A 25,932-nucleotide genomic window follows, 5' to 3' on the forward strand; every position below is an offset into this window, starting at 1 on the left:
ATAAAGTCAATTGTGGCACTCCTACTCCGGGTTCCAGCCCACCTCCATTCCGTCCCAGACAACTAGAACCAACATGCCTGGCCCCGCCCCTTCCGCTTGCCCCACTGGCAGGAAGTCGGCCGATCGTGAAACCCGCCCCCTCGTCCGCGCGTCGCCCTTCGTAAAGCGTGAGGGATTTCGCGACAGCCCAGGCCCCACCCCTTTGGCCACATGTCGCGCAGGTCTTCCCGTCGGACGCCGCGCCACCGCCTCGCGCTGCTTTACGAACCTAGAGCAGCGCCGCCCCGCCTCCTGTCTCCCTCCTCACCTCCCCGCCCCCTCCCAGTTTCGCATCTCCTAGCCCGACGCTCCCGCTATAATCACGTGATTGCCTCATCCGGGTCCTTTGCGTTCTCTCTCCCTCTCCCAACATGGCGGCCTCAGGTGAGTGAGCGGCCGAGCGCGGCCAAGGACCAGGCTCATTGGCCACTCTCCGAGCCTGATCCACTGATTCCCTGGAGTCGGGGAGCGGGCGGCACCGCTTTCCTTCGGACTTTGGGGCTGCGGCAGGCTGGCGGCTTGGCCATGTTAGGTTATCGCCTCGGGATGTTTGGGGGGAGGGGAAGGTGTCCTTCCCCTCCCCCTCACACCCTTTTCACCCCGTCAGCGCGAGGTTGGAGCGGGGAGTAATGATGGACTCTGGCTTGAGTTGGAGTGATGAGGCGCAGAAAGATCTGTGGGAGGCGTGAGGCCTTCTTACAGACGTGAAGCACTGTGCCCGCGTGGAGGAAGGAAGGAGGCGGTTGGCGCGCGGACGGGTGCACAGTAGACTACGTCTCCGAGGCGCGAGGCCGTTGCGGACGGGAGTGGGGGCTGGGGAATAAAGAGGGGGGGCAGTTAGAACACGAGCGCTAGTCGGTGGAGGGGCGGGGGAAGGCGACGACGCGCCTGCGCGGTAGGAGAGACGAGGGTAGCGGAGACCGGCGCGCCTTGAAAGCACGCGCGAGGGCCCAGATGGGAAGGTTTTACGCGCATGTGTTGCTTTCCCTTATGTCCTTCCACTTTCTGCTCTTCCCGTTTTAAGAGTGTGGCCCGGCCCCTATATTCTTGCAAGGCTAGATGTCTTAGGTTTGGAGGTTGAAGCTACTGGAGTTAGGTGGGGGTGGGGAACCCAGTGTGGTGCGCCCACGTGTTAGAGGAGAGAAAGCAAGGATGGAGACCTAGATTTCTTCTAGGCTTTTTTTTCTTAATCAATCAGTACTTCTTTACTGACCGCAGACTAAGCTAGGCATGGTTCTAGGTGTCGGGGATGGATAAAATGGTGAACAAGATCAGAGCCCTTGACAGCTTCCATTTTGGTTTATTTTGATAGCTCTGATAGTAGAGTTAGCTCTTTTTCCTTTTTTTTTTTTTTTTTAAGATAACTACACAACTATTGGGGAATGCTTTTAAAATAATACTAGTGAATAGAGTTGGGGTTTTTTTAGACGGCTTTGGCGTAGGAAATATCAGTGTCCTACAAGTCAGCTTGCATTTCTCAAGGACTTGGTGGTGGGCTTTGGAACACTTTCAGCATTCATTTATTTTAGTTTGGGGAATGATAGTTTCTCTACAAAACAGTGCTTGAACCCTTGCTATCTCTGGACACTCATTTCTCACCAAGAATTTATTTCTTCTGTTACATAGGAGACTAAGAATAATGTATGTTTTTGGAAAACGTTGAAGGAATTGAGGTGCATTTGAACATAGTACGTTTCATTGATGTAACACTTGACAGTTGACCGGGCTCTTGTGTGTATGTTGTCTCATTTGACCCTCCGTGAGATAATGTAGGCAGATGGTGGTATCTCGCAGATGAGAAAGATGAAATAATTTGTTCAAGGTCACATGGCTGCAGGTAGCAGAGCAAGGTCGAAATCTTTGAGACTCCTGACTGCTCTCCTTTATCAACTTAGAAATAACAAGGTTGGCTTCCATGTTATCATATGTTGGGGATCTACCCAGAAACTTATCTGAATTAGAGTACTTATTTGGCCTGGATTTACCATCTTGACGGCTTAGTGCCATAATTTAGTGAAAAGCCTGTGTTCCCTTTTCACTATAACTTATGTCATTTTTAAGGATGGAAGACACTTTGGCAGTCTGTGCCCTTCATTTTAAAGAATTGAGTGAAATCTGAACTGGTTAAAGGGATTTGCTTGATGTCCCCTTCTCCTCCTTCCACTTTTACTGTACCCCCTTTGATCCCCTCATCTCTTTTCTTTAATTTAGTTCCATAAATCTTTTCAGCTTTGTAGTATATGTAAGGGACACTGATAGTACTGGAGTACAAGGTTACGTCTGACAGTCTGCCCTTGAGGAATTTGGGATTTATCAAACTTCTTTTCCCATTTTAAATCTTTTCCAATCTCATTGATTTTGTTGAGTGGCCAATATTCCCAGATATGGCTGTGTTAATGAGACTCTAAAATTCTTGGTATATTTTCAGGATACTTCTTGATGAAAGTAGATGTTATATTTTCTCAGTGAAAATGCATGATAGAACATAACAGGCCTCTTGTAAATGAGACCGAAAAATTCTTTGCAGCAGTACCAGTATCCAGTAGACCCATTATCGATTTTCAAGAACTGAAAGTGTCCCAGAGCAGACTATTGTACTGTTTTCCTTACTTATAGGGAATCAAATATGTTTTATGTAGGTTAACATTTTTTTTTTTGAGACAAATGCTTTCAAATTGGAAATAGTGCTTGTATGCAGAAGGCCTTTCATTTGCATAGCACTTCAGAATGTCATGTGGCATCTTGTTTGATTATTTTCATGGGGAGAGGACGGTATCCAATAGTTGTTTTCATACAGTGCTGGTTCTTCAATAGTTTCATGCTGTTCACATACAGGTTTCCCCTGCTATCCAGAAGTAGAATATTTTGTAAGCTGAAATGGCATAAAGCAAAGAAGCAATGACCATTAGCTTATAGGGAAATTTTTTGGAGCATTCCCAGACCCAAAAAAATAACCTTTTGGGCTTTTCTGATACCTTAGGGCATATGTTGCTAACAAATCAAGATAAAGTACAGATGCCTAGAGACATGGTTCAAAGCTATGGTGGCTGATGCTGAGTATAGTTCTGGGGGAACGAGCTTGGATGTGCTACTCGGCTGGAAGTGTGTCTGCCTCTGTAATGGCTCACTGCAAAACACGCCTAACACAGCTATCACTTCTTCTTTCCTTTTCTTTTCTTTCTTTTTTTTTTGGTAAGAGCAAAGATTCTGGATTTCTTTTGGTTAGGGAAAACAAGTAATAATGTAAGTCTTTCATAAATTCCATACTCTAGCATATGTTTGTTATTCTGGGAGTAGGGTACCCCAATTCAGAAGGCCAGGACTAAAACTCTGCATGGAAATTTAAATACAGATACAAGGAGAGTGTCAAAGTAAAACATAGTGTTTCTAAGTAATGTGATTGTTAAAATATATATACTTTTAGGGGCACCTGGGTGGCTCAGTTAAGCACCTGACTCTTGGTTTTGGCTCAGGTCTTGATCTCAGGGTCATGAGAGCACGGAGTCTGCTTGAGATTCCCCGATCCCTCCCCCTGCTCGCTCACATGGGCACACACACTCTCTAAAATAAAAATAAAATCTTCATGTATATATACTTTTAAACAGCTTTAAGGTCTAATTCACATACCATTTGTGTATTGCTTGACAATATACCCTACCACTTTGTATTAGTGTGAAAACATCCTAGAATGGATTCACTTTGTGAGGGTGGGGGAAAGAATTAATCTCAAGAGTATTGTTTTTAAAAACCAAGTGCATATTTCTTTCTTTCTTTCTTTTTTAAAGATTTTATTCATTTATTTGACAGAGCCCAAACAGGGGAAGCAGGAGGGAGAGGGAGAAGCAGGCTCCCCACTGAGCAGGGAGCCCACCATGGGGCCTGGGATCGTCACCAGAGCATGGAAGACAGACATTTAACCGACTGAGCCACCCAGGGACCCCCCCCCAAGTGCATATTTCTAATTATGTGTATGTACACTTACAAGTACACACACCAGAGTCGGTTTGAATTTTTATAGCTCTTTTAGAAAGAAGCTCCAAGTACTTTGTGTAGTGGTTAGCCTGGTGTGTATTGGGCGCTTGCTTTATATTTTTTATGTAAATGACCAAATTGAGTGTGGAAAGGTAAGGGGAAGGCAGTATGGCCTTTTCCTCCCGTTGTGTGAGTTTGAAGAAGTTGGGTCATGGAACTGAACTGATGGGTCGAAGTGGTGGAGCATATTCTGACTTGGTTTTTATTCTCTACTGTGCTTAGCTGTAGTACAGTAAAGGTGGGCCCGTCGATGCCATGATATTGCATCGTATGAAACTTCACGGCTTGGCTCTAAAGAGCAGTGTAATTAGTCTAGTTCTAAGCACTGTGGTGTAGGTGGACTCATTGCATTTGTCCAGTATTGTTTATCTAAGGAAACAGTTGTTGATCATTAATTCATTTTTAATTCTGGAGGATTTGGCAGGATTCACTTCCCAGAAAGAAATGCCTTGCCCCATTAGAAGTTATTTCTTCTGGGGGCCCCTGGGTGGCTCAGTCGTTAAGCGTCTGCCTTCAGCTCGGGGATCAAGCCCCTCATCAGGCTCCCTGCTCAGCAGGAGGCCTGCTTCTTCCTCTCCCACTCCCCCTGCTTGTGTTCCCTCTCTCGCTGTCTCTATCAAATAATAAAATCTTTTTTTAAAAAAGTCATTTCTTCTGCCACCCTTCCCATCAGTTTCTTTGTATTTACCTATTCTGAACATTTCATATAAATGAAACCATACAATATGTGGATTTTTGTTACTAGCTTCTTTCATTTAGCATTTTTTTAGGGTTCATCCGTATTGTGGGATGTATGGGTACTCAGTTCATTTTTATTGCAGAATCTGTTGTATGGACATCTACATTTTATTTTCCATTCATTGTTTGATGGAAATTTGGGTTGTGTCCAGTTTTTGCCTATTATGAATAATGCTGCTGCCATCTTGTACAGGTTTTTATGATACTTTCTGAGTTCTTAGCATGTAGGTACTAACGTTCAGAAGAATTGATAACCCTATAAAATAAGTAGGACTTAGTTTGGCAAGATCCAAAATTAAGAAACTTAAGTTTTGACAGAGCCTTATCTAATGTTAAGAACTTTGTGAATTCTCCTTCCTAAGTAAATAATAGTTAAAGATGCAGAAGTAGGACTGCATTGTACAAATAAGATTTATTGCTTATAGTGCTTTAAGGTGTCCTTTTGAGGGGCACCTGGGTTGCTCAGTCGATTAAGGGTCTGCCTTGGGCTCAGGTCACAATCCGGGAGTCCCAGGATTGAGCCCCACGTGGGATTGAGCCCATCGCGTTCACCGCTCAGCAGGGACTCTGCTTCTCCCTCTGACCTTCCCACCTCTTGTGCGCTCGCTCTCTCGCTCTCTCAAATAAATAAATAAAATCTTTTTTTTTTTAAGTGTCCTTTTGAAATTATGATCTAGTAGTCAGTCTATAGATTTTTGTCACTTCAGTATCTGATAGTTGGTGCTTTTATTGCTAATACAATGCAGTGATAACAGGAAAACGTTCTGAGAAAACTAAAGGAATCCTGTTTTTTATATACTGCAGCCTGGTAATCCTGAGGACTCGGTTTATTACAGCCACTTCCAATAGTGTGCTTTATACGGGGCTAACATCCCCTTTTGTTTGTCCTTTTATTGATTGATGTGAAACCGGCACTTAAACCATTGGTTCTCAACCAGGAGACAATTTTGTCTCATGCACGGAGGAGTCCTTTATAGTGTCCGAAGGCATTTTTGGTTGTCACAGCAGGGTGAGGGTTTTGGTACTGGCTGGAGATGCTGTTGAACATCCTACAGTGCACAGGACAGCCCCCCCCCCCCCAAGAAAGAATGGCCCAGGCTAAAATGTCAGTGGTGCTGCAGTTGAGAAACTCTAAATAGTCAAGCTGGTATTGGTTGGAAGTAACCCTGCTTATTAAGGACACAGGTGTTTTGTCTCATTTAAGGACTTGCAGCTTAAAAGTTCTTGAAAATGCTATCTTTTAAGCTCTTTTATTTAACCTATACAAGTATATAAAGAACTTCACACCTGGTACTTGTTCAGTAAATTGCAGTAGTAATTAAGTCAGACAGAGGATTTAAAATTTCTGGGATGAGGGGGGTGCCTGGGTGGCTCAGTTGGTTAAGTGTCTGCCTTTGGCTCAGGTCATGATCCTGGAGTCTTGGGATCGAGCCCCACATTGGGCTCCCTGCTTGGTGGGGAGTCTGCTTCTCTCCGCCCCTCACCCCACTTGTGCTTGATCTCTGTTCTTTTTCAAATAAATGAGTAAAATCTTTTAAAAATAAAATATATATTAATATATAAAATAAATAAAATATCTGGGATGTGTGTGTGTTTTCCCTTAGTCCATGTGGGTTTGGCCTTAAATAATTGAGACACTTACTGTTTGTTACATGAAGTGGTTGATTTAACTTTTTAACCAATTCACATCAGATTTAAAGAAAATTAAGAGTTGGACCAGTGATCATGTGCCAAGGGATTGATAAACCTTGAACATTAAACAGTGCTTTACTTAATCCAGAGAAGACTGTTGAAATCCTAAACATGTAATGAGCCTAGATACTAGAGTGGCAAAGGGCATGGAGGATTTCGATAACATCGTTTCTCAGTTGTTCGAGTAAAACAGAGTGGAACACTGGCACCCACTTTCGTGCTTTTACTTTCTAAGGGCTAGTTAGTTCCTCTAAATCTGTTTATATTTGTACTAAGTCGCTGATGCTGCCTGATTTAAAGAAACGTAAGTTACAGATCTTGTGAAAGAATTTTAGCCTGCCTTTAAATGAAGACCATCCATCTTCCAGTGTTTTCTCAGCCAGAAGTTTTTGGAGGGGACGGCAGCAGAATCAGGAGAAGGGAAAATAGGTGATTCAAAGACATTCTGAACCAAACAGTGCTTTAGTTTTTTTGGTTTTTGTTTTGTTTTTTGTTTTGTTTTTTAGTTATCATGTTTCATTTATTATTTTGAAATTTCCAGTAACATTAAAGGAGAGGAAGATTTGTTGGTCAAGAGTTGGGGGGTGGGTAAAAAGGGGGGGTAAAAGTTGAGAAACCCTCATCTAGAAAGTTGGTGTAAGCCAAAATCAGACCAAAGACAGGTTAATTCCAGATTCTGCTCTTCCGGTATTAGATATGTATATAGGATGAAGGGGGCAGGAATGCTTTCATCAAATTATTATTTTTATGTTGAACTTGACCTCATTGTATGGACTGGCCATCAGTTCTATTTTTATTTCCCCGGTGACTAGGCAGACCAATATTGGGTATTAGCTGATGATACTAGGTTTAAGTCCCATGAGGGTAAGGATCTCCACCTAGCATCGTATTAGTCCCCAACACTTTGAATTAGAGGATGTGGAAAAGATGAAAATAAGCCTGTACACTGCGAGCATTCCACTTCAGAGGCTGGCTTTATGTCTTGTTCACATTTGCTTATTATGTTGCTCCAAGGCCTTTGCATATAAGCTAGGGGCAATACCAATGTTACAGAACCCAACCTCTGCATAACTGCTTTCTTTCAAAGCATAGCACAGATCCAAAATATAATCTGGTTAGTCAGAAGTGATGCTTTTAATAGCAGGACTGGTGATAAAGTCACTTGAAAGAATCATGGAAACCACAGTCAACACCATCTTTTCTCCGTATTTTTGCAGCCAGGTTCATCTGGTTGGCTCTTTGAGACCATAATGCTTCAGGTTCTTAGTGTATACAGAAGGCTGCATAACATTCATAGCAAGCAGGTCATCTTTATTTCCTGAAAGTTGCGTGTTTTGTTGTTCGTTTAAGGTGGCGGGGGAGGGGGAGTCAGAGGGAAAGAAAGAATACCTGCCGAGTGCGGATCCCAAAGATGGGGGGGCTCCGTCCCACCACCCTGAGATCATGACCTGAGCAGAAATAGGAGTCGGCCACTTACCGGACTGAGCCACCCAGGCTCCTCCTGAAAGTTGGATTTTCAAAGAAAGGGTCCCGGTGAGAGAGCAGCCTTCAGTTAAATAAATGGTTGCATCATGTTACAAATTCTTAGTCTTCCTGGGTTGAAAATTAGATGAGAATTGGAACATGGAGGAGGAATTCATGATTATAAAAGCCACAAAACTGGTCTTTGTTACAACAAAGCTGCTTGCTTTTGTCTTATCATCACGTAGGGGCTGCTCTCAGGAGCCAGTTTTAGAATTTCTAGTCCTTTCAGAAGCTCTCCTGCAGTAGCTGCTGACTGGTGCCGTCTCAGAAAAAGTCCTGAGAACTAGATAGTTCAAGAACCGAGGTCCGTCCACTAAACAGAGCCATTGGGAAATTCATGAAGATTTCATAACCATGGAAAACGTTTGAATGTTTTGGTTCTTGAGGGTTTCTTACGTTTTCCCTTCAGTACCCTATCTCGTCTTCATATGTAGTGTTAGGATAGGGAAGGAGAGAATTTTTTTTCCTAGAGGGCAGGGACAGCCAGCTCCGTGTAGTCTTACTGTGTGAACACTTTCAAATGACAGTAACACAGTTTGCTGTGGTTATGATACCCCCCTTCTCCCATAGAACTAATAACAAGCTTCTTAGAGCCTGGGACTCCTGTGGGAAGAGCCCTAGATTTGGTATCCAAACCCTGGGTTTAATTCTAGCTCTGCTATCTAATATCTCTGTGACTGTAGGATAGTTATTTAACCTCTCTGAGACTTAGGTTTCTTTTCTGTAAATTGATAGTAATGATTCCTACCTCATGTGGTCATTTTACAAGTACCGAACAATCCTCATAAATGCCAAGAATATGTTATTATGGGTAGGAGTTTTGTTTTAGTTCTTTGTATACCAGGAGCAATGGATATAGTCAGGTGTCTTAAACACAAGTAGTTACTAAATTAAAAAAATCTCCAGTGATATATGAGCGAATATAGTAGAAAATAAAAGGATGACCCCACCAGTCTTAGCGTTGAAACTCTTTCTAGGCCCTTTCCCATACATAAGCAATTTATTTTGTCAGTTTTCATTGGGTTTTCTTGCTGTGCCAGTATAGTGTGCTTTGTCCTTATTGTATCTGCGTAGTATACCATCGTATTCTTTGGTGGCCCTTTGTTGTTTCCTTTAACAGTAGTGCACTGTACAGCTCTTCAATACCGAAAGAATGGTAAATAATCTTTCTTTTGCCTTTTTAAAACAGCAAAAAAGAAGAATAAGAAGGGGAAAACTATCTCCCTAACAGACTTTCTGGCTGAGGATGGAGGGACTGGGGGAGGAAGCACCTATGTCCCCAAACCAGTCAGCTGGGCTGATGAAACAGATGACCTGGAAGGAGATGGTAATTTTTTTTTAATTTCCCATCATGCTTGGAGTTTTCCTTCTCTTCAAGACCAAACCCATTCCATAGTAATGGTTCACACTTGTAATCTGAAAGGAACTTACTCCTTTTATAGAACCCTAAGTCTTACATTTGTGTATTTCATAGAATTTTAGGTTTAGGCTAAGTTTATGATTCAGGAGAGCTTAGTACTAGTTCTGGGTCTTTTGTTAACAGACTTTTCTCGAGGTATTAATTTAACCCTCGTTTTCATTTCAAAAGTTGAGGACTGGATTACTGAAATTCTGTGACGTCCTGATATTACAGTGTAATTTATAAGCTGTTTATATTCAGAATCAAGGAATAATTTGTTAGGGAGCTATTTTTATGAAGTCATGGATAAACAAAAATGGTGTGAGGAATGGGACAGAATTGAGTTGTGTTTGTTTTGTTTCATTTTTAAGAGGAGGACAAACCAGGAAGAAAGCAGTTTGTCCTCCCAGAAAGTTAGGACTATGAGAGTTGTCAACAGTGTTTAACTACACTTGGACTGAGAGGGCTTGAGTCCTGCCTCTACTCGGGTTATCATCTACTGCTCTGCCGTCTTTGTGATCTTGGGCAAGTTATCAAATCCTGCTGAAATCTGAGTTTCCGTTTCTGTAGAATGGAAACAACCTCACGGGGTTATTAGAAAGAGAAGATGGGATATAATGAATATAAAATTCCTGGCTCATCCTAACATTCCATGAATAGTTGATACTTTCTTTTTCTTTGCTGCATAAGGACTAAGAGTTACAGTGATTCTGTTAACAAAAGCCTGGGCCTTTAAAGGCCTCAAAATACTTAGAAACCAAGAGGTAATGAGTACTGAGTCTTTTTGCATTGCTAACCTGATTCTGACATTTGGAAACACTTTCTCCTCGTAAAGTGCCTTTTTCTCTGTCTCCTGCTGTAGCTTATTTAATCCTTGGCGCTTAGCATGGGTCGTCTTCTGCAACAGCAGTAAGGGAAGTTTGCTCTAATTTCTTCTGTTCACATTCCTATCCTAGTTTCAACCACTTGGCACAGTAATGATGACGACGTGTATAGGGCACCTCCAATTGACCGTTCCATCCTGCCCACTGCTCCACGGGCTGCTCGGGAACCCAATATCGACCGGAGCCGTCTTCCAAAATCGCCACCCTATACTGCTTTTCTAGGGAACCTGCCCTATGATGTGACAGAAGAATCCATTAAGGAATTCTTTAGAGGATTAAATGTAAGTGTAAAGGTTTAACTAGATATGGAGAGTAGCATATTGGTTGTGGCTATCCCTGAATTTCTGAGCTGGGGAGGATTCTGAGATTGTTTCTAGACTTGGAAGAAATGGGTATATAATTGATTAAGTGGTGTTTGAGGCCCTTTGACTGAGAATGTTCTTGTCCCACACCAATCAGTCTTTCTTTCTTTTTTTTTTTTTTTTTAAAGATTTTATTTATTTGTCAGAGAGCACACAGGCAGGGGGAATGGCAGGCAGAGGGAGAAACAGGCTCCCCACTGAGCAGGGGGCCCAACTCGGAACTCAGTCCCCGGACCCTCTGATCACGACCTGAGCTGAAGTTGGACACTTAACCAATTGAGCCACCCAGGCATCCCACCAATCAGATAGTCTTAACACCTTACTGATGCAGAAAGAATCTCTCAAAAACCTATGCCTCTTCTCATTAAGAATCTTAAAAGAGGGGGCGCCTGGGTGGCACAGTCGTTAAGCATCTGCCTTCAGCCCAGGGCGTGATTCCGGTGTTCTGGGATCGAGTCCCACATCAGGCTCCTCCGCTAGGAGCCTGCTTCCTCTCCCACTCCCCCTGCTTGCATTCCCTCTCTTGCTGGCTGTCTCTGTCAAATAAATAAATAAAATCTAAAAAAAGAAAAAGAATCTTAAAAGAGATATACCCAGGAGCACCTGCCTGGCTCAGTCGGTGGAGCATGCGACTCTTGATCTCGGAGGTCATGAATTTGAGCCCTACATTGGGCATATAGATTACTCAAATAAAAATAAAAATAAATCCAGTTATGTTGTAATGTGGAAAGCTTCTCTGAACTCATTCTGTTAAGGACACTCAGGCTTATGTCAAAATCACTTTCTAGTTTTGTTTATGAATATCTTTAACTCGAACATGTGTAATTTATATTAACAAGAGTGTGCTAAAATTCATTAAAGATTCTGTAAGCTTGGTACCACATATAGTGGAATTCACAGTGTTTATGTGCATGCTTGAAAAGCTTAAGGGATGGGGCGCCTGGGTGGCACAGCGGTTGAGCGTCTGCCTTCGGCTCAGGGCGTGATCCTGGTGTTACGGGATCGAGCCCCACATCAGGCTCCTCCACTATGAGCCTGCTTCTTCCTCTCCCACTCCCCCTGCTTGTGTTCTCTCTCTCACTGGCTATCTCTATCTCTGTCGAATAAATAAATAAAATCTTAAAAAAAAAAAAAAAGCTTAAGGGAGGGTGTTTGGAATGCTGATCTAGAAGATTCCAGGAAGATGGAAAAGTGAGTATACAGGTGTTCGGGCAAGACCTTTTTCCAAACATTGATTTAAAAATACTTAGAACATGGGGCACCTGGGTGGCTGAGTCCGTTAAGCGTCTGCCTTTAGCTTGGGTCACAATCCCAGGGTCCTGGAATCAAGTCCCGCATAGGGCTCCCAGCTCAGCGAGGAGCCTGCTTCTCCCTCTCCTTCCGCCTGCTGCTCCCCCTACTTGTGCTTGCTCTCTGTCAAATAAATAAATAAAATCTTTTAAAATAAAAGAAGGATAAAAATACTCAGGACGCCTGGCTGGCTCGGTCAGTAGAGCATGCGACTCTTGATCTCAGAATTGTGAGTTTGAGCCCCGCATTGGGGGTAGAAATTATTTAAAAAACAAAATCTTGAAAGAAAGAAAGATACTTAGGACTTAAATCAGAGTGAGTCACAACTTCCAGTTCTATTGGTTTTTTCTCCAGAGTCTTTGCCAATGTGAACACATTAAAAAGTACATTCATTGGGGCGCCTGGCGGGCTCAGTCAGTAGAGCATGTGACTCTGGAACTCAGGGTGGTGAGTTTGAGCCCCATGTTGGGGGTAGAGTTTACTTTCTTTTTCCCCCAGCTCTCTTTTTTAAAAAGTGCGTTTCCTTTAAAGATCTGTCTCCTTCACTCTTACTTTGTTTTTGGGTTTTGTTTTTTTTTTTTTTTTTCGTTTTTGTTTTTTAAAGATTTTATTTATTTATTTGACAGAGAGACAGCCAGCGAGAGAGGGAACACAAGCAGGGGGGGTGGGAGAGGAAGAAGCAGGCTCCCAGTGGAAGAGCCCAACATGGGGCTTGATCCCAGAACTCCAGGATCACGCCCTGAGCGGAAGGCAGACGCCCAACAACTGAGCCACCCAGACGCCCCAACTCTTACTTTGTTTTTTGACTCCCTTCCTAGATCCTAGTCTCTGCACTGGCCACCAGCTTCTATGGGTGGTTTTTCTGGTGGTGGTGGTGGTGGTGTTGGGGGGGGGGGTGTGTGTGTTTTTTGTTCTTTTTTTTTTTTTTTTAAAGTATCTCTGCACCCATCGTGGGGCTCGAACTCACAACCCTGAGATCAAGAGTTACATGCCTGTGGCGCCTGGGTGGTTCAGTCAGTTAAGCATCTGACTCTTGGTTTGGGCTCAGGTCATGATTTCATGGGTTGAGGGGTTGAGCCTTGCATCGGGCTCCATGCTCAGCAGGAAGTCCGCTTGAAGATTCTCTGCCTCTGCGCTGGCTCAAGTGCTTGTTCTCTCTCAAATAAATAAAATCTTTAAAAAAAAAGTCACATGCTCTACTGAGTGAGTGAGCCAGGCACCCCACGATGTGATTATTTTTTGACTGCCACCTAGAAATCTCTTCCCTGTACAAATACGTAGCACAACTAGAAGGCTGACCTAGTGTTTATTTCGCTTTCTCGGCTTCCTCTGTAGAGTGTTGAATAACCTTTGGCCCGTTCAGGCTTTTCACTGTCAGTGCTCTAGGGCTACTTCTCCCTTTCCTATTTCTTCCTTCTCCTAGTATATTCAAGAGGTGAGTTAAACTAGAATTTGAAAGAGGGTATAATACAATCTGTATCACGGAGCCAGAGTAAAGTATCAGATCAGTGCTGCAGAAGAATATAACTTGAATACATGCAAAATACTGAAGAAATGAAGGTAAAAGGGTAGGAAAACACACGGAAGCCATCAAAAAGCTGCCCAGAAAATAGTTAAAAGTATTTGGAAATGGTTCTAAAATTGAAGAGTACAGGGGCGCCTGGGTGGCTCAGTCGTTAAGCGTCTGCCTTCGGCTCGGGTCATGATCCCAGGGTTCTGGGATCGAGTCCGGCGTCGGGCTCCCTGCTCAGCGGGAGGCCTGCTTCTCCCTCTCCCACTCCCCTGCTTGTGTTCCCTCTCTCGCTGTCTCTATGTGTCAAAGAAATAAATAAAACCTTTAAAAAGAGAGAGAGAAAAAAAAAGAAAATGAAGAGTACATACCTTGTTGTAAATAATAAATACAAATTAGTGCCAGGGCAAGTTTTTTATGAAACTTGAAAGGAAGCAATCTTATAACCCTACAATTAGAAAACACAAGGTAACCTCAAAACCATGTTATGTACATTTTTTCTGTATTTTAAGAGTAAAAATCCAGCGGTTGCCATCTTAGAATTCAGTAGAGCAGGTAGGCTGGTAGGGTTTACAGTCCAGTGTTTGATTCAGCCAAGCTGCTGTTAATGTATGAAGACCAAAACATTTCTCAGGAAAGGTCTCCAAAAAGTACACTGCCTAGAAAACTGGCAAAAACTGAGTTGAATTTCTGAAATAGAATTGGAAATACATATTAAAACCGACTACAATATAGGCATAAAGAGATGACTAAAACTGTGGAATGGACAGTTGCTCTTTATTGAAAAACAACTAAAAACTAGACTTGTAGAATGAGGCAAAAGTCAGGGATGCAAGGACTACCCTGAACTCATGTTCATTTTTTCATTTGTATGTTTTTTGGGTCTTTTTAAGGGTTAAAGTCATATTGTTCACATTGGAAAGGTTTAATGGCATACAGTCAAGTCTCTCTTCTATCCCTTTGCATTAGTTTTCCTTCTGGAGATAACCAGGTTCTTCTGGTTTTGTTTTTTTGTGTTTTGGGTTTTTTTTAAGTAGGCTTTAGGCCCAGCGTGGAGCCCATTGCAGGGCTTAAACTCACGACCCTGAGGGGCGCTTGGGTGGCTCAGTCGTTAAGCGTCTGCCTTCGGCTCGGGTCCTGGGATCAAGTCCTCCATGAGGCTCCTTGCTCCGCTGGGAGCCTGCTCTTCCCTCTCCCACTCCCCCTGCTTATGTTCCCTCTCTCGCTGGCTGTCTCTTCCTCTCTCTCTCTCTGTGTCAAATAAATAAATAAAGTCTTTTAAAAAATAAAAATAAATTCACGATCCTGAGATCAGGAGTCAGACACTTTACTAGCTGAGCCACCCAGACGCCCCCAGTTCCTGTGTATTCTTCAGAGAAATTCACTGCATGTGCAGTGTTTGGGGGGAAAAGAAAAAGGACAAATGAACAAGAACAGTCAATTGGGAAATACGTTTCTTTACTCCTTCAGATCAGTGCGGTGCGCTTACCACGTGAACCCAGCAATCCAGAGAGGTTGAAAGGCTTTGGTTACGCTGAGTTTGAGGACCTGGATTCTTTGCTCAGTGCCCTGAGCCTCAACGAAGAGGTAGGTAAAGAAAAGAAAAGAAGGTGGGGAGTTTGACGGGTGGGAGCTAACTGATCTTACGTTTATCAATATATTTTTGGTTGGGTCACTAGCTGTTTCAAAGATGGTCATAATATCTACAAAGAAAAGCACAGTGTAACATTTAACATTCAACATCTAGCAACGCAGCACTTTGCTTGAACAGATTCAGCAGGCTCCAGTAACCCAGGGAGGTACTTAGGTGGAAAATAATGGAAGAAACCCACCACACCAAGTCTTTAATAGAAGCGCTTGTTTATTCACAGCTTTGTCTCAGCTCTCGTGGCTTTGCTTTTTAAAATAATCTGACCAGGTCAAAGCAGATGGAAAAATGATGTTACTCAGTTTAGTGTTAAAGGCATTATCTGGTTTTCAGGGAAGTTAATGGTGTTTTTGATAATTTTAAGAGAGTTTGGAATGATAATTTTAAGAGAGTTTGGAAACATTTCTTAGTTGGATATCATTTGTAATACATGTTCCTAGGAATCTCTTACAGGAAAATGGCAATAAACATTCAGTGTTTCTGCTTTTTAACATTGCCCATGGATGTTTTTCTATCCAGACACACTAGAGATTTAGTAGGGAAAGGAGATTGAGCTGTTAATACATGAGGGGGGTATTGGGATTAAATCTAACTTTAATTAATTATTTGAGTGATTTGTGCCATGCAGTGATCCCTAAGCTAACCCAAGCAGGATATTTGAAGCATTTAGTACCTGTTAGTGATGGAAGTTTCTAGTACAGGACCTGCTTTTGCTTCCCCTCCCCCCCCCCAAATGACTAAAAATCAAACTAATTATATCTGGGAAGAAAAGGGGCTCTTTTTTTCTCTCTTAATTCCAGAAAGCCCTTACTGTTTCTTGAGAAAGCAATTTCCAGTACCATTTGTGCCATAATTCTATGGTCCAAATCTGCCATTTGACATGATTGAAATCAGTATACCTCTTAAAATATTTCTTCTTTCCCATAATTGAGTACAGCTGTGATAATCTGAAGTAAATGTCAAAAATTAAATATATGAAAAGCTTAAAGTTGTTCCAGAGTTTTTCTCAGATCATTTTTAGGTTTTATTAACTTTACTAATTTTTAACTTCTCAGTCTGGATAAGGGAAAGAATACCATACAGTTTTATTATCTGAAGTTTGCCAAATTATTATGTAAACTGCTGTCATGGTCCAGACTTAGGAGTTACTTTGTTTCTAGAGATTTCATCAGAGTGGTATTTAATACAATTCTGGTGTTTTCAACTACAATTCACTGTTACCCTTCTTCAACTGTAGATTCTACTGTGAAATGAGGAAAAAGCAGCAGTAGAATTAATTGGGTTCAAAGTGTATAAGTAATGATGTGGGAAAGGGAAGTCAGAGGGTATCCTGGAGGAACTGATTTACCCAAAGGTAATATTGAGTGAAAGAACTTGAGATAGTAGAGACCATGCTTGCTGCACCTTTGCTGTGCATAGTAGGGGCTCTGCAAATGTCTGAATGGATAACTGCTCTGGACCCAAATATGCCTTTAGCTGGTTGCCTGGGAATTTATTACACTTGACAAATCGCCTTTGATAGTTAAAGGCTTATTTTGTGAAATAGTTTTATAAAAACAGTAAGATAATAGGTGTGATGTTGATATAAGCCCAACTTAAAATTGTTAATTCTAAGGGGTAATTTCAGTTTTCAAGTCTTTATAAAGGATTCTTTAGCCAACAGATCGGAGTGTTGGCTAGATTACAGTGTTTTTCCTTTATCTTCCTTCCCCCAGTGCTTCTGCTATGCCCAGACGTTCAAGGTCACTCATGGGATTTGTGCATAATGGGGCAAAAGGTTGGTTAATGTGGTCCTATGCTCTCAGTCTCTAGGTAACAGGAGAATTCGAGTGGACGTTGCTGATCAAGCACAGGATAAAGGTAAGAAAGCTGATAGAATTATTCCTGTTTTGTTTTGGTCCTCGGATGACAAAGCAGAGATGCCCTTTACCAAAAAATTTTAATAGAGGTGGAGAGCAGTAGGCCTGCCTGAACCTGGAGCACTAGTTCTCAACTAAGGATGATTTTGCCCCACAGGGGGTGTTTGTCCATGTGTGGAGACATCTCGAGTTGTCAGGAGTGGGGAGTGCTGCTGACCCCTACTGGGTGGAGTCTTGCGGTTGACCAGAGGACATACATAGGACAGCTCCCCACAGCAAAGAATTAAACCCACCCCAAGACATCAGTAGTATTGAATTGGAGAAACCCTGATTGATCTAGATAAACACTAAATACGTAATAAATGGAAGAGGTGTACCTAGCAGCACAAGAAGGGCCTGATTCGTTTATCCAGTATATCGGGGGAGGGGTATGGGTGTGTGAGAAATACCGGGCAGAAGTTTTTGTGTGCTAACTTGCGGTTTTTTTAATTTATATATCTATAGACAGGGATGATCGTTCTTTTGGCCGAGATAGAAATCGGGATTCTGACAAAACAGATACAGACTGGAGGGCACGTCCTGCCACAGACAGCTTTGATGACTACCCGCCGAGGAGAGGTGATGACAGCTTTGGAGACAGTAAGTTCATTTTTATCAAGCGAATTTCTGTGTTCGGGGACTGTTACGTAAGAGGACAAGTGTGTGAATGTAAATGAGCAGACAGCAAGGGAGGGAGCAGTAGACACAGAAAACGTTTTATAAAATCTGAAAGAATTGATAGATGCAGAAGAATGTGATAAACTTATAATTTAAAAAAACAACATTTCCAGACAAAGAATAGACGGGAGATTTCTCTCTCTTTTGAGAAACAGTTGTCTGGGGGCACCTGGGTGGCTCAGTCGGTTAACCATCGACTCTTGGTTTCAGCTCAGGTCATGATCTCAGGGTCGTGAGATCCAGCCTCTTGCCAGGCTCCTGCCAGGCTCCATACTGGGCATGGAGATTGCTTAAGATTGTCTCCCTCTATCTCCCCCCCCCCCAAAAAAAATAAAGAAAATAGAAACAGTTGTTTATAAAGAAACCCAATGGGTCTTATAAAGTAAGGAACTAACAAAAGTTCAGCAAGATTGCTGGGTTAAAAACATTATACAAAAATTGGTTGCATTACTAGCGGCCAATAGTCAAAATGGAATTTTTTAAGTTTACTTTTTAAAATAGAAAATTCATTCACTTCAAGAATAGTAAATGTCTATCATGTGCTGACAGTGTTTTAAGCTCCGGATATAGCAGTGAACAAAACAGACAAACGTTGTATCCCCATTGCACGTTCTTGATGGGGGAGAGAAACAGTGCTCGAATAAATCAACTGTAATTTAGAGGAAGGAAGTAGAGAATGTCATGGAGTCAGAGTTGGGGTGAATCAGTAACTTCCACATGCACCACCTAAGTCCAGCAAAAGACAGGCAGAGCTTTGTGGGGAGAATCAGGCAGCTCTAGAGGTACGTGCAGAAGGAACGCTAATTCTGAAAGCAACGACAAAATAGTGCTTTTCCTGTGTAGTATAAAGTACACATGATGATCCGGATGAAATTCAAAACGTATAACGTTGAGGGAAAGGCAAAATGGTGTAAAACTTTGAAAACTATCGTACGGTATTAATACGTAAGTTACAGAAACGTATGCACGGTAATGTGGTAATGTCTCGGGGGAGGGTAGAGGGAGCCCTTTGCTACATTTGTAACCTATTACTTTTAAATTGCAAAACTGAAGTAAACATGGCAAACTGTTGGCATCCCGGAAACCTAAATACAAGTACAGAAGAATGTTAAAATTGCTTCTGTACTTTCCTGTGTGTTTGAAGTATTTTATAAGTAAAAAGAAATAGAACCACCTCGGTTGATAAGCGGTTGTTTGTGAGACACCTTGTGAGTTCTGTACCAAATAAAACTGAGGAAGCACGAGATACAGAATTCCTGTTTTTGAAAAGGGTCTTCCCTAACCTACCAAGATGTCAGAGAAGGAAGAAGGAATCAAGTTTATATCTGACTTTTCATTCAAGACTTTGTGACGGGGCAAAGCCTTGGGGAGAACTACCTTTCAAGTCAGCATTTATGCAAGAGGTTCTTTTGTTAACGGGAAGAAAATGTGTCTCGAAAGAAAAGCAGTCAGACCAAGGGTCCTGTTTTGAATCAAGGGACACATGACTATTTTCTCACTTGAAACCTTGAACTTAGGGGGGCGCCTGAGTGGCTCAGTCCGTTGGGAGTCTGCCTTCTTTTTTTTTTTTTTTAAAGATTTTATTCATTTATTCGACAGAGATAGAGACAGCCAGCGAGAGAGGGAACACAAGCAGGGGGAGTGGGAGAGGAAGAAGCAGGCTCATAGCGGAGGAGCCTGATGTGGGGCTCGATCCCAGAACTCCGGGATCACGCCCTGAGCCGAAGGAAGACGCTTAACCACTGTGCCACCCAGGCGCCCCGGGAGTCTGCCTTCTGCTCAAGTCCTGATCCCAGGGTTCTGGGATCAAGACCCATGTGGGGCTCCCTGCTCAGTGGGGAGCCTGCTTCTCCCTCTCTTCCCTCTGTCACTCCCCTGCTTGTGCTCTCTCGCTCTCTGTCAAATCAGTAAATAAAATCTTTTTAAAAAAGAAACCTTGAACTTTGAGCAAGCAGGATGGGTAACAAAAAAGAGTGAATGTGAATTACAAAGCTGCGGAGTTTGTAAGACAGGTGATGGCCTGATGTCAGCTCTGCCAAGTCAGTAGAAACTCCTGTCCAGGCACTGGGCCCATACAAGACTTGGGGGGTGGGGCAGTTATACTGAATGTTACTGTAAAATCTCAGCAAGCATTTGTATGTGTCCTGGCCAGCTGTTTTGGTGAGGGCAAGCTAACTAACATTTTATTATTTGAGTAAAATTAAGCATATAGCTCGTCTGCCTCTTTAGAAATCAGATACGTATTTCGAAATAAACACAAAGCTGATTTTTGGTTTTTGAATTCTGTCTTAGCTTCTCTCCTGTGTATAATTGTTTTACCAGCGTTAGCATGTCCTTTAACTTACAGATGTAAGCTACCAGGGAGTGTAGATAAAAGTGGTATCATTTCCAAATTAAATTATTGTTTAAAAGGAAGTCGTTGTAAAAATACAGTCCTTGTTTGGTCTGCGTGCATGAATTATTAAACTCAAAATGTTAAGTTTGTTTTTTGTTTTAATTGCTTGATTCATGTTTGGAAATTGAGGTTTTTCATGTAAAAATTGGGATTCCCAGCTTTCTTGGAAAGTTAGAAGATCTAGCAAGTTAGCCAAAGCTACGTAGCCCCCACCTCCTTTTAAAAATGTCTTATTACATCATGTAGTTTGCCACCTGAGCTCTACAACATTCTTTTATACAAATTTCTGGCATTTGGTTGGGCACCTGTGATGCCAATATTCACGTATGTGTGTAAAATACAGTTTTCAAGTGTCAGGAACACATACAATCAGTACTTTTCTTGTTCCGTTTTTAATGGTTGCTTTGTATGGATGCCCCCTGATCTATTTAACCCGTAGCTGGCGCACTCAACAGTTTTAATATTACAAAAACATTGCAGGGGCGCCTGGGGGGCTCAGTCAGTTAAGCATCTGCCTTCAGCTCAGGTAACGATCTTGGGGTCCTGGGATCAAGCCCCATGTTGGGCTCCCTGCTCATCAGGGAGTCTGCTGCTCCCTCTCCCTCTGCCTGCCACTGGTGCGCACTCTTTCTGTCTCTCTCAAATAAATAAATAAAATCTTTAAAAAAATAAACAACATTGCAGTGAGCGTCCTGGTACATGTGTCTTTATAACATGTCCGGTTATTTTCTCAGGATGAATTCCTAGAAAGTGAATTGTTGGCCCAGAGAGTATACGTGATTTTAAAGCTCTTAGTGTATAGTTCGAAACAAATTTCCGAGTGGTTGTGCTGTTTTAGACTCAGCAGCCACAAAGGGATTGATGTATTCCCCTAAACTTTGCCAAAACGAGAGGTATCTCTTATTTTAGTCTTTGCCATTTTGGTGGTGGGAAACATCCTGTTAATTATAGTTTCTGTTCCTTAAGTGATAGCCAATTAATTCACTGTCCTATGTCATATCTTTCTTATTTTGTTTGCCTCTCAGATTTGGGGTTTGTGTGGTTTCCCATGCTAAACTTCTTAAAGATTTTATTTATTTATTTGACAGAGCACGAGCACAAGCAGGGGAACAGGATAGGGAGAAGCCGATACAGGGCTTGATCCCAGGACCCCGGGATCATGACCCGAGCCAAAGGTAGAGGCTTAATCAACTGAGCCACCCAGGTGCCCCCCATGCTAAACTTTTTAAGTGGTCTCTGGTTCTTTAGAACCAAAAATATAGATTCCATTTATATTCTGGTATATTTAAGTCTTCAGTGCTGGAAATTCATTGAGATATATCTATAGAGACTTTTCTCTTAAATTATTATCTTGGCAACATTTATTGAATCATTACAGAAAATTTTTTAAATCAAACAAATACAAGAAAACTTAATTCAGTTCACATTTTTCCATTTGGATTTAAAGTGATTTTTTTTAATTTTTATTTTTTTAGATTTTATTTGTTTTTGTGTCCAGAGAGAGCACAAGCAGGGGGAGTGGTAGGCAGAGGGAGAAGCAGGCAAGGAAGCCTGATTTGGGACTCGATCCCAGGACCCTGGGACCTGAGCCGAAAGCAGACACTTAATGGACTGGGTCACCCAGGCATCCCATAAAGTGATTTACTTTTATAAAAACAAACATAGCAGTGACTGTGAACTCATGAATTCAGATTGACTTCATGGGCTATTGAGCTTCTTTCTATCATTAATGGTGTCAAAGGGAATGACATTACCTTGTCTGTTTTCTCTCTAGAGTATCGAGATCGTTACGATTCAGACCGCTACCGTGATGGGTATCGGGACGGGTATCGTGATGGCCCACGCCGAGACATGGATCGATATGGGGGCCGGGATCGCTATGATGACCGAGGCAGCAGAGACTACGACAGAGGTCATTACAAAACACAACTAAGTGAAATTGCTTTCTTTCCTTCCTTCCCTCCGTGCGATGACCGTAATTTGGGATATATTTACAGGCTACGATTCCAGGCTAGGCAGTGGCAGAAGAGCATTTGGTAGTGGGTACCGCAGGGATGACGACTACAGAGGAGGCGGGGACCGCTACGAAGACAGATACGACAGACGAGACGACCGGTCATGGAGCTCCAGGGATGATTACTCTCGGGATGACTATCGGCGTGATGATAGAGGTAATCATTTTCTTTTGCTTACTAATAGAGCAGACCGCTGGAGAAACCAGTTAGAAAATTATCAGTTATGTCTCAAACCCCTTAAGTGGGTTTTGAAACAGGATAGAATTTATACGTTGTAAAAAGTGCGGCAGAACACAGCAGAAAGAGCATGGGACGAGAGTGACATAATGGAAACAGAGCAAAGTCTAGTTCTTCTAAATTGCCTTAGCATAGAGATTTTTCAGTTAAAATTGATGGACTATACAAACGAGAAAAGGAAAACATTTGTCACAAAGTCTCCTAGCCAGTGATTGGCACGGCAGGGTTAAAAAAACCAAGTGTTGGGGATTTCAGTGCCATTACACCACAGTCGTCGATACCTGTTAATTAATGGTGAGGTGTCAGCAGACCTCTTCTAAAATTAGACCCCTCGTTTCATAACATTTATATAAAACCAATTATGTTACAAGTCTGGCCTCTCAAAAAGTATCAATAAGTGGCCAACATTTGTGTTCTGACTTGATTAATATCATCCAAAAAGTAAGATGTCTGACCCAGAGTTTTTCTTTTCAATTATTTTTAGCAGCTTGCCTCGCCTTTTAACATCCTGATGTTAGCCCTGTGTGCCAAGTGCTTTTTTTCTTTAAACAAAACTTTGAATTCATTCTTAAAGCATTGCTGTCAGTGCCATAGCGGTTTCCTCTCCCGTACACGCAGCCTAGAAACACTAACACTTACTGAGCGTTTGCTCTGCACCAGCAGTGAGCTGAGTGCTCTCACAGCTATTAGACAGTCTTTTTTTTTTTTTTTTTAAGATTTTATTTATTTATTTGACAGAGGGAGAAAGCACAAGCAGGGGGAGGGACAAAGGAAGAGGGAGAAGCAGGCTCCCCACTGAGCAGAGAGCCCAATTTGGGGCTTGATCCCAGGACCCTGGGATCATGACTTAAGCTGAAGGCAGATGCTTAACCGACTGAGCCACCCAGGCGCCCTATAGGTATTATGCAGTCTTAAGAATTGTGTCTGGTATAGATGATGTTTCTCATTTCCGCTTTACTAGAGAGAAGATTGGAGGCTTGGGTGTGGGCTTGGGGTCTTCTTGACTCATGGCCTTTTCGTCTCTCTCACCATTCTTCCCTCCCTCAGTAACTGCACACCTCATCTTTTTTTTTTCCGGAGATCTTGCCCTGCGCTCCCTCTAAGATCTGCCCCCTTATCTCCAGAATCGCTGCCACTGGTTTTGTTCAGACTTTGCTATACCCACATTACTAACAGATTTCCCTGCCTCATTCTGTCTTCACACTAGCCCAGATTGTCTTTCTGGAACAAGAGCTGACTAGGTTATTCTGCTCCGAGTCTCTCCATGGCCTGAAAGATAGCCCTTTGTCTGTACCCCCGACACACACGAGTCTTCACTGTTCGGCCTGTAGTTTACCTCCTCAGTGCTGGGTGCCATTAGGTGCTTGCCCAGTGTCGTGGACTTTCGGGAGTTCCCACTTTGAAGGCTTCACAGGCTTCCCCAAACACAGTCCCAGTCCACGAACTCCCATGTATGTTTGCAGTTTGTAGAGCTTAGCGTACTGTGTCCTTTTTTCATTCCTGATCCTCCCATTGGATTGGGCTCCTCACGGGCGGGAACTAAAAACTACCCAACTGTCGTATTCCTGGCCTGAGCACGGTATTTGAGATACAGGTGTTCGTCATTTGTTGAGTAGCTAAAATTAATGGAAATTCTCAGAGGAGGAAGAAAAGGACGTATGTACTATGGTGGGGGGGAACATAGAGTTGGTTCGATAATACAGAATTGTATCCTTTGGTCCTCCCAAGTATTAGGTGTATGGCTTAAATGAGTTACTCTTTCTGACGCCCAGTTTTACCCTATAAAAGGGAAGTTAATGGGCCCTTCGCAAAGTTACACATATTGGGGGGAGTCCTGGCGGGCTCAGTGGATGGAGCATGCGACTCTTGATCGCAGGGTTGTGGTTCGAGCCCCTCGTTGGATATAGAGATCACTTAAGTAGAAAATCTTTTTTTAAAAAAACTGTATTTCAGAAGTTTATATAAATTGCCAGTTTAAAATCCTTACAGAAAATTTAAATCTTGGGGCTCCTGGGTGGTTCAGTTGGTTAAGCGTCTGCCTTCGGCTCAGGTCATGATCTTGGGATCCTGGGATCAAGCCCCGTGTCTGGCTCCCTGCTCAGTAGGGAGTCTGCTTCTCCCTCACCCTCTGTTACTCCCCCTGTGCTCTTGAGCTCTCTCTCTCTGTCAAGTCAATAAAACCTTTAAAAAATATATGTTTAGAAAAAAAGAAAATTCAAATCTTGCTAAACTATCCCCTCTTTGCAGGTACATTACGTAAGTATAAGTTCTGTAGTAAAGGTAGAAAGACCTACATGGGAATGGTAAGCCCCCAGTTTGAGTGTCGTGGTTATGAAAGGACGGAACACAGCCATCATGTCATCGGGGGAAAAATAGGAGCCTTCCGTGTGGATTTGAGAGTGTTTTCTCACTTAAGCCAGGTGGGTGGTTGGGACACATAGGTTTTATCTTATCTTTTGTATGTCTGAAATATTTAGGATAAACACTAATTTTGAGAACTATAATTCCTTTGAAACATTAAGCTTTATCTTGAAATATTCTGACAGCTTGGATCCAAGAAGAAATTAAATTCCTTTAGAGTTAACGTCAGCTGTTCAGTGCTGTATGCTTTGCTCCGCGTGCTGTCACGTTTACATTCTACACAGAGGCAGGAGTGTAGGAACTAGAGTCTCTCCCATCATATTGTCACAAGCTCTTCTTAGCCTCCTGAAGTAGTCCATCTTCCAGACCACATTTTTGACCAAGATGCTTTCGTCCAGTAGTTTATCATAATTGGACGTTTCTTGCAAGTAATAGTGGTTGTGATGATTCGTCATGTAAGTGTTTACCTTTCTCGGTCTTCCCTTCAGTGTGGCACTGCCTCGTGGATGTGGTAGTGGGAAGATGGATTGTCCTAGGTTGTTGAAGCCCCCATCTTCCAATGCCCTCCCCTCTCTCCTGGACGGGCTCGGCCGCCACCGCGCGTCCCGGGTGGCGTTTTCTCAGAGCCGTGTCTGGCCGTCTGGCTGTCTGGCTTTCAGCCATCAGCTTCTGGTGATTGTGGAAAACTGTTACTTAGAGTTTTATTTAACTTAGGTCCCCCCCAAAGACCCAAACTGAATCTAAAGCCTCGGAGTACTCCTAAGGAAGATGATTCCTCTGCCAGCACCTCCCAGTCCAGTCGAGCGGCCTCCATCTTTGGAGGGGCAAAGCCTGTCGACACGGCGGCTAGAGAGCGAGAAGTAGAAGAGCGGCTGCAGAAGGAGCAGGAGAAGCTGCAGCGCCAGCTGGACGAGCCGAAACTAGAACGACGGCCCCGGGAGAGGTGAGGCTGTCTTCGATTATAGGGTTCCCGTCTGGGAGTGTAGTGGCTCCTGGGGGGTGGGGGCGGGACATCCCTAGGGCGCCCTTGGGACCTCCGTGTCGCCGTTCCTGGTGGCCACTTACTAGCGTTTAGTGTGCATGGGCGAGGGCGGCTGGGGTGCCGCAGTATGTGGGACAGTCGCAGCGGATGGAGACAGAGGCGCCTGCCCTCATGATCTTTAAAAGGGCTTAACCAGGCTTAACCTCTGACAAATATAAATTGGTGGTGATTTAATACAGGAGTGGGCA

At 42.9% G+C, this 25,932-nt stretch overlaps 1 protein-coding gene across 4 annotated transcripts in view; it reads left to right on the top strand.

Moving 5' to 3' along the window:
• The first annotated feature begins 289 nt into the window (after window positions 1–289).
• The window catches only part of EIF4B (eukaryotic translation initiation factor 4B), a 31,976-nt gene continuing 6,333 nt past the window's right edge, over window positions 290–25,932 (top strand). For 2 of the 4 annotated variants that reach the window (XM_008704620.2, XM_040642513.1), the window contains exons 1-9: window positions 290–423; window positions 9,215–9,352; window positions 10,381–10,589; window positions 14,941–15,057; window positions 16,924–16,978; window positions 17,482–17,616; window positions 21,864–22,001; window positions 22,087–22,260; window positions 25,417–25,645. In XM_008704620.2, coding sequence (XP_008702842.1) covers window positions 411–423; window positions 9,215–9,352; window positions 10,381–10,589; window positions 14,941–15,057; window positions 16,924–16,978; window positions 17,482–17,616; window positions 21,864–22,001; window positions 22,087–22,260; window positions 25,417–25,645 — 1,208 coding nt within the window. In that variant the 5' untranslated portion in view covers window positions 290–410. The remainder of the gene's footprint in view (window positions 424–9,214; window positions 9,353–10,380; window positions 10,590–14,940; window positions 15,058–16,923; window positions 16,979–17,481; window positions 17,617–21,863; window positions 22,002–22,086; window positions 22,261–25,416; window positions 25,646–25,932) is intronic. The other 2 variants (XM_008704622.2, XM_008704621.2) reach the window with 2 other exon arrangements.

This window comes from Ursus maritimus, unplaced genomic scaffold (genome assembly GCF_017311325.1).
Source record: "Ursus maritimus isolate PB19 unplaced genomic scaffold, ASM1731132v1 scaffold_26, whole genome shotgun sequence".
NCBI classification, from domain to species: Eukaryota; Metazoa; Chordata; class Mammalia; order Carnivora; family Ursidae; genus Ursus; species Ursus maritimus.